The following is a 13,727-nucleotide window of genomic DNA, read 5'->3' on the forward strand; positions in this document are numbered from 1 at the left end:
GTCAGTTTGTACACAGCAGCTCTCAAGTGTGTAGAACTTGGCTACTGTCCTAATGTTCATACGTTAGGAATGCACTACCTTTGTGTGTGTGCATCCATGTGGGGAGCTGTGGATCTCTACGGATTGTGTGTTCTGAATTCTGTTAGTCCCCCCAGAAGGGGATAGTGAGGGTGTGATGTGTGGGTGTGCATTCTCAGCTGGCATCCCTAAGGGCAGGGCAGATCTTACGGGTGTCCTCTGCACAATGCATCAAGCCTGGGTGGCCATGGACTTTGCTGTCCCTTCCAAGTACACGCCTTAGGTTAAGAAGAGCATTGTTCTTTTGGGTGGCCATGTACTTTTGACTCCTCAGAGAACAGTAATCTAATTTGTTCCACTTCCCAACCAATCCTTTCCCTAGCAGGTAACATTCTCATTTTTATTTTTTTGTGACAGCCTACACATCCTGTGCAGGGTCAAACCTCACCCTCTTTTTAAGCTTGACTGTGTTTAAAATGCAAATAAACAGCACTTCCCAAACTCTGTCCTGCTCTCTCCCCTGGATCATTTAAACACAAATACTTTTGCTAGGACAGTCCAGTTGTGATATTTGTTTCCTCCATTTAATTACCTCCAGCTGATGGACTCCCTCCAGGCTTTGTATTAATGACAAGTATGTAGGATGGGGTGGTACCAACAGACTTTGATCTAGAAGTGACTAATAACAACTTATCTTCCTCTTTCCTTCCAGCCCAGCCACCTTGTGTGGTTTATTGACCATTCCACGACACTTTCATTTGTAACCATTTCTTCCTGCTCTTATGTCTGGAATGTAGGACAATAATCACTGAAGGCTACAGAGACTTGCATTCCCTTCGGAGCTGAATGTTGGAGCGAGCCTTGCAGACTAGTTTAAAGATTGTGAAGCCTTGCCAAGGTTGGAGGCTGTAACTTGAAACATCCTTATGCCTTGCCTGTGCAGCTTTACTAAAATGTATTTCAGGTTGCAGCCATTATGAAAACAGCCTCCTATTAGCAAGCATAATAGTAGTCTTGTCTAAATTTAACTTCGTTTTCTGAATTCTGGCATACGCCAAGGGCATGCAATTAAATTTCATGAAGGTCCATAAAAATCACAACAGCAGTAGCGGAGGGTGTGTGTCTGGAATCTGGTTGCTTTCTCCTGCACACAAGAGCACTTTCTATTTTATATCACAGCTGAGTGGGTGGCCTGTAAAACATGGAGTGGAGGTCCAGTTATGGACCTCAGACCACAAATGGTTTAAAGTCCACCTCTGCGAGTCTAAACCTTCTCTTTTTCAAAACTACTGAAACAGCTCTTCTTTGTCATAAAACGTTGTTCCCATACACCTTTACGTCCCTTATGAACTCATTTCGAAGTCACTGTAAGGCAGATATTGAACTAATTTAACACAAATGTTGCCTAGTAGACAGAATGCTGATGCACAAAATGTGTGAAATCTCTATGTAACAATGAACTGGAGGCATGACCTTGGAAAACTTGTTCCCTGGCAGGTCACCATCTATCTGTTGCAATGGTATATATTTATTATCTAGCTCAGTTTTCTTGGAAGCATTAAGATTACAAGGCAAGATCTTGTGAGTGCCGTGCAACCCTACTCAAAAGCCTCACGGAGTTAAGCAGGGCACGCTGCCGGCACACACACACAATTCCAATTTGTACCTATCAGGTTGACAAAGCATTGCCCTTCTTATTCAGAAAATGGAACTTGCATCTTTACAAGTCCATACTCCATTTTGAACGCTAAGAGCAAATGCTGCTTTGGGAAGTGCAAATGATGGCCACCAACTTGGATGGCTTTAAAAGGAGTATAAATAATGAAATCACCACCACCACCATTAGTATTATGGAATAGTTCGTCCCTAATTTCATTGGATAAATGCTGGAAGGTATGGAGTTATGTGACCCCCTGAGCCAAGGCAGTAACTACACAACCTTTAGAAGACATCTTGAAGGCAGCCCTGAATAGGAAAGTTTGTTTAATGTTTTATTATGTTTTTTTATATATATGTTTGAAACCACCCAGAGTGGCTAGGATAACACAGTCAGATGGGTGAGGTATAAATAGTCTTCTTCTCCTTCTCCTTCTCCTTCTACAGGACCTCCCTGTTTTCATCAGAGAAATGTTAGTGGGTATAATACTTCATGGGTGTCCAGACTCATGCAGTATTTCAGATTTATGAGGCAAGCCCCTCTAGAACATCTCCATGCCCCACTCAGGATGAGGGAAAACGTAGCTAGACTAGGGTGTATATTAGGGTTGTAACATTTCTCACAACCTCATGTTCCTTTAGCTTAGTTAATGAACTTTTGCCTAAAAACAAAGGAATGAACCGTCATTTCCAAATCTTTCGGGGGGGGGGGAGGAAAGATCACCCCGAAATCAATAAATCAGTTTTTTGTACAGTATATGAAACTGTATAATGTATTATGTAATATAGAGCTTGCAAATTTTCTAACGCTTGTACAATGTTTCATACGCCGTACACCGCTTGTTGTTGCTGAGGTTAAAGAGAGATTGCCGTTTGACTTAGTTTCTGAGGCAAGCATCATTAAATCCAATCACTTGGAGGGCTCGTTCTTTCTATATACCAATGTTTGGAATTTACTTAAACATTCTAAACAGTATAATAATAATAATAATAATAATAATAATAATAATAATAATAATAATAATAAATTATACAGTAATATATTATTTATTCCCCAGCCACTCTGGGCGGATTCCAGCAAAATATTAAAATACAATGATTCATTAAATATTAAATTCATCAAATATTTTTGGAACTTCCATCAAGCTGTAAAAGTTCTGAATAGTTCCCCTAAAGTTTTTAAAAGTTAAAATACTTATGAGTAGTAATGTTATGTACTGTATAGAGTCTGCCTTTTCATTTCGAGGTGAGCAGAATTAGCCCCCCTTTCAGTGTTTCTAAGCAAACGTTCACCCATTTATGGTACAGGAAACCACTTTTTTTGGGGTGGGGGAATGTATAAGAGTTATAACCCTAGTGTGTATATGCAGATATACTTTATCCAGTATGTAAGGCAGTTTCCCAAATTTTCACGTTTTTGACTTTTTAGACACGCACCATTTTGCGATGCAGGAATCCAGGTTTTACAAGCCAACTGGAGGTTATAAACTAACCCCTTACAAGAGATACGGACACAGACATAAATTGTTATATCAAAATGTGTGGGGACACACCTAGTAACACTGTTTGGAAAGCTCTGAGGTAAGGAATTGTTTAAGGGGGAGGAAGTTAAAAATACCATGGAAAACAGAAGGGGAAGTTGAACCAAAGTAAAATTTATTATGTTATGGAGTGTATATGTGAAAGTTTTTGAAATTTAATAGAATATAATAACTTTTTTTCCAAATCCCTCTCAGTGTAAATTGGGCTTATTTCCAAACAGAACACCAAAAAAATATTCTGTCACACAAGTGTCTCTTCAAAGGCAACAGAAGCTGCGAAAGCGCAGACTGAGGAGAAGCGCAGGAAAAAACGCGGGAGTCTGAGGCGCGAAAACTTGCGCATGCGCTGTAGCGACGCAGGGACATTTAAAAAAGAGAGAAAACACCTCCCCCTTCCGCTCCCCCCCCCCCCAATCCCCGCTCAGCAGCCGTTAAACGGGCGATGCGGGACGCAGCGTACTTTTTGCTGTGGTTCCTATCGCCGCCCGCCCTCCCTCCCGCTCTGGAGAAAGCAAGCAAAAGCGGGCAGAAGAAGGACGCGAGAGGGAGGGCAGGACAACGACGACGAGGAGGCGGGGCTTCGGCGGAGCCCTTCGTCTCATTGGTTCGCAGGCGCGCTTTCGATTTTCAGTGGCGCGCGAGGCGAAGGTTCCCCGTGATAGCTTCTCCGCGCGCCCACCTCCCCCCAACTGCCGCTCACCCCCTAAGGAAGGGGTTCCTCTCAGCATGGCTTCTTCTTCTTCCAAAGGGGGGAGGAAGAGTCCTGCTCCGGCTGCGTCAGCAGCATCGCGGGTCTCGGCCCTGGAGGAAGAAGTGCGGGGCCTGACGGAGGAGCTGAGCCAGTGCCAGGTGGGTCCCGGGGCGGGCCTCAGGGGCCGGGGGAGAGGAGGGCTTCCCTCACTCCGCAAGGCCCATCGGCCACTCGGGAGGCAGGCAGCAGGGGGAAATATCGCAGCTTTGTGGGGAGGGATACCCGCAGAGGTCATCCAGTCCAACCCCCGTCCCCCGACCAGGCAGGAGTCTCAGCTAATGCATCCCTGATAGACGGGCATACATCCTCTGCTTTAAAACCCCAAGGAAGGAGAGTCACGGAATCATAGCGTTCTGAAGTGGGGGTCCCTCAGGGGTCATCCAGTCGAACCCACCCCTGCAAGGCAGCAGGAGTCTCAGCTAAAGCATCCCTGATAGACGACATCCAACCTTTGAATTTGTTCGTTCCAGACTGGGGTATATATGACGACGACAACAACAACAAATTATTATTTATACCCCCCCCCCACAAATCTGGCTGGGTTCCTCCAGCCACTCTGGGTGGCTCCCAACAGAATTAAAAGCACAATAAAACATCAAACATTAAAAAAACTTCCAAATACTGGGATGCCTTCAGGTGTCTTCTAAAAGTCAGATAGTTGTTTATTTGTTTGACATCAGATGGGAGGGCGTTCCACAGCCTGGTCCTAGAATTTATGAGTCTTAGAATTGTAGAGTGGGGAGGGCTACCCAGAGGTCATCTAGTCCAGCCCCCATAGCAGGCAGGAATCTCAGCTAAAGCATCCCTGACCTGACGGCTCTCCGACCTTTGAATTTGTTCGTTCCAGACTGGAGTTTATATGATAACAACAACAACAACAATAGCAATTTATTATTTATACCCCGCCCATCTGGCTGGGTTTCCCCAGCCACTCTGGGCGGCTCCCAACAGAATATTAAACAGAATAAAACATCAAACATTATAAACTTCCCTAAACAGGGCTGTTTTCAGAAGACTTCTAAAAGTCAGATAGATGCTTATTTCCTTGACATCTGGTGGGAGGGTACCACTACTGAGAAGGCCCTCTGCCTGGTCCTAGAATTTATGAGTCCTAGAATTGTAGAGTGGAGAGGGTCCCCAATCCAACCCCGCAGTACAAGAATCTTTCACTCCTTGTGGGGCTTGAACCCTGGGCATGCCCCATCAGGCATGCCATAGGAGCCACATACTGAAGTGGGATCAGTTGTGCCCAGAGACACAAAAAAGTGAATGCAGAGCAAATACAGTGGAACCTTGGGTTACGTACCGTCCTCCTTATGCTTCGGGTAATGAGCTCCGCTAACCCGGAAGTAGATGCTCCTGGTAGTGAACTTCGCCCCAGGATGTGAGCAGAAGTCGTGCAGCGGCAGCGGGAGGCCCCCATTAGCGAAAGCGCACCTCTGGTTAAGAACAGTTTCGTTGACTCCCCTGCATATGAACGTTACAAAAGGCTTGTTTGCACATTACTCCAAACACAGGCGCCGTGTTCTATACTTGCACTTGTGTGCAAGTGTCTTATGACTGGTTGGTACACCACCAGTTGCATACACAGATACTGTACTCCACCACTTGGTGAATGTTACATGTGAATGCTGCTAGAGCAACTTGAAAAAGTTAAATATTATTAATTACATGTATCACAGGTATGGAACCTCATTAGTAAGTATTGATGATGGAACAACAGGCTAGCTTAGGGGGCGCATGGCAGGCCAGGTGGCACACGTGACTTGCTCCTCCACCTTTTCACCGCTGCTCCCTGCACCTGCCATCTCACTCAGCCTATTGTTAGCTCCCTGATACGAATATGTGATGCCACTTGCATATTGCAGGCGTACACAATCGTAACTGTGACCACTGCTAGCTCTCTGCATGATTGTTTAATTCCATATTTTATTTTAGCGGTGATGTAAAATTCCTTCTGTGTACACTGATATTCTGTGTGACATTGCTGCCTATGACAGCCTGGTACTGCAAGTCAGTAATAACTCCTTTGCTGGATGAAGTAGAAATCCTAGCTGGTCAAACATATTCTCAAAGGGCAGCTAGATGCATCTAAGAATCTCAAATGCAGTGTTTGATGATGATCATCCCCTATTTTATTTCATAGGCAGAGGTCACCTTTCTCTGAACATGCAGCTTCTGTTTTAAGCTATCGTGACTAATAGCCATTGATGCATCTGTGAATTAAAAAAGCCGATCTTGTGGCTATTGCTTCATTGTGTGTCATTGAATTCCTTACATTATTTATGCATTGCATGAAGTCTTCTTCCCTTAATCTGCTGCCCATCAGTTTTACTAGGGGATCCTAAGGCCTACTAGTATGAGAGGAAATATTTCTATTCACTCTCTGATTTTTTAAATGGTAATTGCGTGTTCAGGTTAGTTGTTTCAGTTTAAACCAGAGCCATCCTATATATTTGTATCTGCCTGCCAGCCCCCCCCCCCACTTTCTATGTGATTCAGTGGCAGTTGCTGCACAACATCCAAAGCCCTGCCAGTTACTTCCCTTTCTGTTTCTCCTCCTTTTCCCCCAATTGCCACCAATATGAGGAAAATTAACTGTGTCAGCTCCCGGCCTGATCTGTGGATGTGTCAAGATAATGTTGGGTCTTTGGATCCTCTGAATATTAGGCTGCCTTGCCTTGTCCTTCCCTACTACCTGTAGAAGTCCACTAGTGGCACATCCTCTCTCACAGCACAGTGGCATTTATGCTACTCCACTCAGCTCGCCTCATAGAATTGTGGAGTTGGAAGGGACCCCAAGGGTCATCTACTTCAACCTCTGCAATGCAGGAATCCTGCCCACAGCTGCCCCTGGGTAGGCTCAAACCACCAACCTTCTGGTTAACAGCCAGACACACTGACCCATTGTGCCACTGGTGGCTCCTTCATCTAAGTCTTTTTTTGGGGTATATTTTCTGACAGCATTGTGATTCTTGGTTTATTTTCAACCCTTATCCTAATAATTTCTAATACTTTCTTTACTTGCCCCTTTTGGTGAGCTTTCTGTTATGCCCCTAAAGACCATCAGAATTTATGTGCATCGCTTTTTGCACTTACTGTTTTTCAGTCTTATTTGCCATTCTGTTGGCCAATCCAGCAGTTTGGAGAAATCCTTTTTCAAACTTTCCAGTATCTTCACTACCCTGAATAATTGGTGTCATCGGCAAACCTGACTACTTTACTGTTCTCCCTTGACTCCAGATCATTTATGAATAAGTTAAATAGCACCAGTCCCAATACAGATCCTTAGGGGACCCCCTGTTTTCTACGAATTTATCTGGGACAGATGTTAGGCTGACTGGTCTGTAATTATGTGGATCCCCCCTGGATCCTTTTTAAAAAATTGATGCTGCATTGGCTACCTTCCAGTCCTTTTCTAAGAAGATTTATTTTAGTGATAAGTTGCATATTTTTGTTAAAAGATCAGCAGTTTCACATATGAGCTCTATAGGAGCTCTTGGGCGAATGCCATCCAGCCCTGGTGACTTATTTTTAACTTGTCATTTAGTTCTAAACCAGCATCCTTTGTCACCTCCGATTGACACAGTTCATTGGAGTGGTTGTTCAAAAGTAGGAATCTCTTTCAGCATCTTCAGTAAGGACTGATGAAAATAATTCATTGAGCTCAGACTTGCAGATAAGACCACATGAGACAGAATGCTGTCTCCTTCAAATAACTTACATTAGTAATTTTTGGCATGCTAGTTGCTGCGATTCTCGTTCAGAAAAGCTTCTGCATGGTTGTTTAGAGGATATACGGTACTTATTCTTCACAGGCAACTAGATGAGTGGCTATGTGACATGTGATTTACCTTTTTATAATTTCCTGCTATTGTAGCTTTGTCTTCTTGTAACTGGTATACTGGAAAGCAGCCACAGCTCTGTGATAGAACATATGCTTTGGATGCAGAAGTTCCTATCTTCATGCCCATCATCTCCAGTTAAAGGATCTCAAGAAGCAAGTCTTGTTCCTGTAGGGAAGATACACGGCTGCCTGTCAGAATAGACAATATTTGGCTGAACAGATCCAGCGGTCTTCAGATGTTCAGGGTTTACATGCTTCTGATCTATTCAAGTATTTATTATTTTAAAAATATGTATTATGTATCTTAAGGCTGCAATCCTATACAGTGGTACCTTGGTTTATGAACTTAATCCATTCCGGAAGTCTATTCTTAAACCAAAGCATTCTTAAACCAAGGCGTGCTTTCCCATAGCAGCAGGGGACTCAATTTACAAATGGAATACACTCAACAGGAAGTGGAACATGTTCTGCTTCCAAGGCAAAGTTCACAAACCAAAGCACCTGCTTCTGGGTTTGCAGCATTCTTAATCCAAGTTGTTCATAAACTAAGCTGTTCTTAAACCAAGGTACCACTGTACACACATGTTTAGGGGCATACTTTTATTAGACCAACTTGGCACTTGCACTGTGTTCTTTTGGGTGTCATGTGACTTGCATAGGTTCACGGCCCTGAAAATGCATGGCCCTCTTTTGCATTGGGACATGTTGGAGGTCATGGTGGCACCATTTACATAACAAAAACTACCACAGAAATATCAGCATTTTCAAAAGTAGGAGGTCCATGGCTTGGCTTTTTGAAAAGTGGGAACCATTGGGCTAGGACATTACCAGTAGCCTTCAAAAATAAAAGTGGATCATGGATTAAATACAAACAAATTGACCCTTGTGTTCAGGCTCTGTACAATGATGAATATTCAGCTATCCCCTGAAACATGCATGTTCTCTTTCTGAAACAGCTGAACATCCAGCCTGAACCAACTGGGAGTCTTATTTGTCTTTGATGCTACATGTTTGCAAATGCAAGCTTTAAACATATGGAAACTTTGATACAAAATTGATGTCAACAAGGGCCACCTCAGCAGTGAGATCATAAACTCTTCAGTGCTCATAATTCTTTAACACTTTTATGAAAAGCTAGTTGAAATTTGAAGTAGTCTGTTCTATCTGTACACCATTGACACTTGCCAAACTGTGGTTAAGCACCTGCAATATTTTTCTTCATTCCTCTTCTCCCAAAACACAGATATATACAACACGATTATTGGTTTTGAATACGGTAGTTTTCATTTGGTTAGGGCCAGGGTCCTTTGAGTTGAAAGCCACTTTTTTTTAACCATGACTGCTCCTCCTATTTCCTTTTTCTTCTCCTGAGTATTTCAGATATTTTCAGTATGTTGCCAAGACCTGTGGAATATTGTCATTTGTCCCTTCCAAGCTTTCTCCAACACTTGTGAGGAAAGGGTCAATCCCAAATTATTAACCTGACTTTCTCATATTGATAGAATGAGTTTTGCGTTTAAATCCCACCTTTCCTCCAAGGAGCACAAGTTGGCATCACAGTATGACACCCGATCCCCAATTTTATTCTTGAAAAAATTATGTGAAGTGTTAAACCAAGAGAAGCTTATCTTCTGAGTTTGTAATCCTGTTGTTATACAGTAATGATGAGTGATGGGCATTCCCCTCCCTCTCTTCCTATTGATGCTTTCTCCCCCATCCAGAAAATACCCCAATGCTCTAGAGCAGAATTTGGGTGCTACAAGAGGGAGAAAGGAAAAGGAAGCCTTGTTTGCTTGAGCAGAAGTTTGTTGTGCAATTGAATATCATTATGCTTGTATCCCAAAGGATTGTTTCACATAGTTCCTAAAATGATCATTGTCTTTGACCCTAGGTTTTGCAGCTATGGTGGATTGAGATCTATGAGGCTTATCAGTGGTTCTATCAATGGCTTATCACCAAAGCTGTGGCTCTCTATAGATCCTAATGCAGATTTTCTGCCTCTTGAATTAGTTGTCTGATAAATGATGTTCCAACACTGCAGTGAGCTACAGAGTGCTTAACAGTTAAATTTTCTCTATTTAGCCATATCAACTCTCAAACGAATGTGCCAAGTATATATGTTTGGTTAGGCTATCTGTATCCTGGGATTTCACAGAAATTCTACATTGAAAACAGCTTTGAAATTTACAGACAGATGAACACTATGCAAATGCTGAGCATCATTAGGAAGCAAGGAACAATAAAAGATTCCCATCAGTCCGATGGATGTTCTGACCGTTAGAATGCACTCCATTCCCTGAGCCAGTGATCAAATGCAGAAATCCTGATTTCTCAAATTTTGCTCACCTGGAAGATAGCTGTGTTTAACCCATAGGGATGTACAGTATGTAATTTTCCTATTCTATGTATTTTTTTAATTAGGTTTCATTTGTGCATGCTGAGTTCTCTGAAACAGTAACTCATTGAGGGTACAATCTACATCTTTATTCAAAAACTTATACTGTATCCTATCTTAATGGCTAAAGTGAACTCTCAAGAAAATAGAAACAAAATGACAACCCCAAACATATCCCAGTAAGTGCCCTTATCTGGGCAGCCCAGCTAATAGCTAGCAGACCCAAGACCCAAGATATGGGCAAGCCCTGCCAGTGTGTGGAAGCACCAGGGCAACTTTGGTTAATTTTAACTACGATTTTTTTTTTTGGGGGGGGTGGCACAACAACCTCAACCCATGGTGTAATATATTTCTCTAAGCTATAGTGGAGACTTAGCATAGTTTTGATCTGGACATGACAATAATCCACTGTTAATTCACAACAGAAGTGAAAGCATCCCACAAGCTTCTGGTTGGCCACTTTTATGAATAGGATGCTTGCTGGATTAAATGGGCCTATAGCCTGATCCAGTAGGGCACTCCTTATGTTCTGGTGTCCTTGTTGCTGTCCCAAAGGAGAGGAGATGGGGAAGTGAATAAATGTGAGCCTTATGCTGATAAACTACAAACTATGGCTTAGTGTTTTGTCCAAACCTAATCAAAACACAGGCCACTTCCCACTTAAATGGGAGTTAAGTTTCAGGGCCTCCCACACATAAGTGAAATTGCGCAAAGTTGGGAGCACCCTCTAAACATGCTTTAAATGCCCTCTCTGCCATGCTTTCTTCAATCCATATAAAAAACACTGTATCCAAAAATATGTGCAACTAGAATTGGAGCTCTGGGGCCGGCAGGAGGGTGGAAGATGTGTGGTTGTTGCTGCTGCACTACCCTGCACATCATCTGTTAGGCAGGGAGGCTGAGCAGCATAAACAAGAACCCCCCCACCCGTGCCTCTGGTCTCTTTGGGGCTTCATCCACCCCCACCAACGTCCTCTTTGGGCTCCAGGGAGGGTCTTCTCATGAGCTATGAGGACTCTCCAGCTCTCTCCCACCATTTCCAGGTTTGAAGTATTTCCTGATGCCGTGCATATACATGGTCACGAGTGAGTAGAATGTGCATCAGTGGGAGGTGGCTGTATAAGAATAGCCCGTGGCCCACCCAGTCCAGCAGCAAGTTCTCATGGTGTTCAACCAGGTGCCCACAGGAGGTCTGTCAGTACGGTAGCTGTGAATAGCCTTATTCTCCACAAACTTATCCCAAGCCTTGTTGAACATATCTTCCACTCCCTCGCTCATCTATTTTTCTAACAAGAACCAGTCTGATAGATGTACCTTATTTGCTTGTGGCCCTGAGCATTTACTTGAAGCTTCATAGGCTTTAGAATGGAAGATTTATATGAATAGAAATGTGCTTCTCAGCTCTTTCACAGGTGGCTTGTTTCAGTTGCATAGCTGCCAAGTTTTCCCTTTTCTCGCGAGGAAGCCTATTCAGCATAAGGGAAAATCCCTTTAAAAAAGGGATAAAACTTGGCAGCTATGTTCAGTTGTTTGTGTATTTTTTCAAATGTTCATCAGTTTCTTTCACTCAGTGAGGCAAGTGAGAAGCAAGAGGAATCAAGCTGTGTTGAGCAAACCTTGCAGCTATGTTGCAGGGGCAATGTGTTTGCCAAATTCCTGGCTAGCTTTCCTGAAGTAAATACTTGAAAGTGTTCTTTATTCTGCAGCATTTGAAAGTGCTTTTTCAAGATCAAGTCCTAAGAGCTCTGTTTGTTTAGTAATCCAGTCAAGCATAGTAGTAGTGCTGTCTTAATTAACATGCTATGTTTGAATCTTGGATCTAAGAAATTTACAGCAATATGAACTGGCTGTAATAATATTATTTTTAAAATATTGCTTTAGATGAGCTGTCTTGGACTATTTTTTTAAAAAATGAAAAGGTGGGTTATAAACTGTTAAAATAAATCAATAAGATAAGTTACACTGAGATTGTCCCTTAACCTGATCCTCACTTTTCTCTGGGATCAGGTCAGGAAAAAGAGCAGCCTGATTCAGTTGGCCAGCCTGGATACCAGGACTTTGCAAGTTTTCCATCTTCCCCTGGATATTTTTTCTGTGCAGCCAAGAATTCCCTGCCTGTTTGCAGTGAATCTTAAAGTCGTGGATGGATTTCCAGGAGAGTGCAATGTTAGAAACTCAGATATATAAGATAGGTGCCAAATGGCTCCTAAAACCAGGGTTGCAGTTGCAAAAATGGAATGCCTACCGGTAGTTGCCAGTTTGGGGTCAGATGGCTTGCAAGTCATATTTTTCGGTACACCTTTTTGGTTCCTGAAATTCATTCTGATTGTGCAGATAAAATATAATGGATAGAATTATACAGGATGTGTTACTCGTGTGTGAAAACAGTCAAGATCTAATGCAGTGTTTCTCAACCAGTGTGCCTCCAGATGTTTTGGGACTACAACTCCCATCATCCCTAGCTAGCAAGACCAGTGGTCAGGAATGATGGGAGTTGTAGTCCCAAAACATCTGGAGGCACACTGGTTGAGAAACACTGATCTAATGATCTCCAGGCATTCACCTCCAGACAGTGTTCCAAATTAGCAGGGCGCCAGGCTTAGCACCTAAAGATTCTCCATTTGCGAGCACATCAAAAAGTCTGGGTGCCATTTTCTGCGCCCGGCTGACACTCGGGTAATGCTGAAATGTATGTGCTTTGAAGCCTCAAAGTATATGTTAAGGATAGACAATATGTTAAGGAGTTTTAAAACAAAGAGTGTTTTGAAAACTGAAGTATGGTACCAATATTTTTATTGCAAACACCAAATTGAACATTTATTAACAATTTCTGTTAAAATGTGATATCAACAATGTATCACTTAGGTGAATTGTGTATTAATTCATGTTAATCAAAATAATAAATAAAAAGTGTTGCCACCCCCCCAAATGGCGACTAGACAGTCTGTTTTGGCGTCCACAACCCAGTTCCCTGGAGCCATTTGTCTCCTAGCTTTTCCCAGTTTCTAACATTTCCACCAAATGGTGGAAATGACAGGTGCCATCCTGGCATCCGGGCATCTTGGTTGCAATTGGCTGATATCTAGGTGCAAAATGTGCCTGGCTCCTGCTGAATTTCGAACGCTGGGGGAGTGCTATTGCACTCGTGTCCCACATGTGGCATCTGGGTGGCCACTGTGAGTACTAGACTAGACAGGCATTTGGTCTGATCCAGCTGTTCTGTTTTTATGGAGTTCTGGGCTTGACTCACGTGCCTTGGGTGGATTCCAGTTGGTATCCTTATGCTCATGGAAGGATTTTGATACAGCAGACACCCCCACTAACAGAAGAGGAAAGGAGGCATTTTCTGCCATTCCCCCTGCAGCCCCACCACCCGCCTTCCATCCTATGCTGGCATGTCAGTCAACCTTCAGGGGGTTCCAGGGAGTGTTAGCAGAGCTGCCCTGGAGGAAGGCTAGGACAGAAACTGAATAAACCAATAAATAACTTGCTGGATAAAAATAATTTCTGTGAGCCTGA

General features: G+C 43.0%; 1 protein-coding gene across 2 annotated transcripts in view; it reads left to right on the top strand.

The window, feature by feature from the left end:
• The first annotated feature begins 3,762 nt into the window (after positions 1-3,762).
• The window catches only part of CNTLN (centlein), a 174,297-nt gene continuing 164,332 nt past the window's right edge, over positions 3,763-13,727 (top strand). Inside the window, exon 1 of one of the 2 annotated variants that reach the window (XM_035140509.3) lies at positions 3,763-4,064. In XM_035140509.3, the coding sequence (XP_034996400.3) occupies positions 3,942-4,064 (123 nt within the window). In that variant the 5' untranslated portion in view covers positions 3,763-3,941. The remainder of the gene's footprint in view (positions 4,065-13,727) is intronic. The other variant, XM_035140510.3, reaches the window with a different exon arrangement.

This window comes from Zootoca vivipara, chromosome 15 (genome assembly GCF_965207765.1).
Source record: "Zootoca vivipara chromosome 15, rZooViv2.hap1.1, whole genome shotgun sequence".
In the NCBI taxonomy this organism is placed as follows: domain Eukaryota; kingdom Metazoa; phylum Chordata; class Lepidosauria; order Squamata; family Lacertidae; genus Zootoca; species Zootoca vivipara.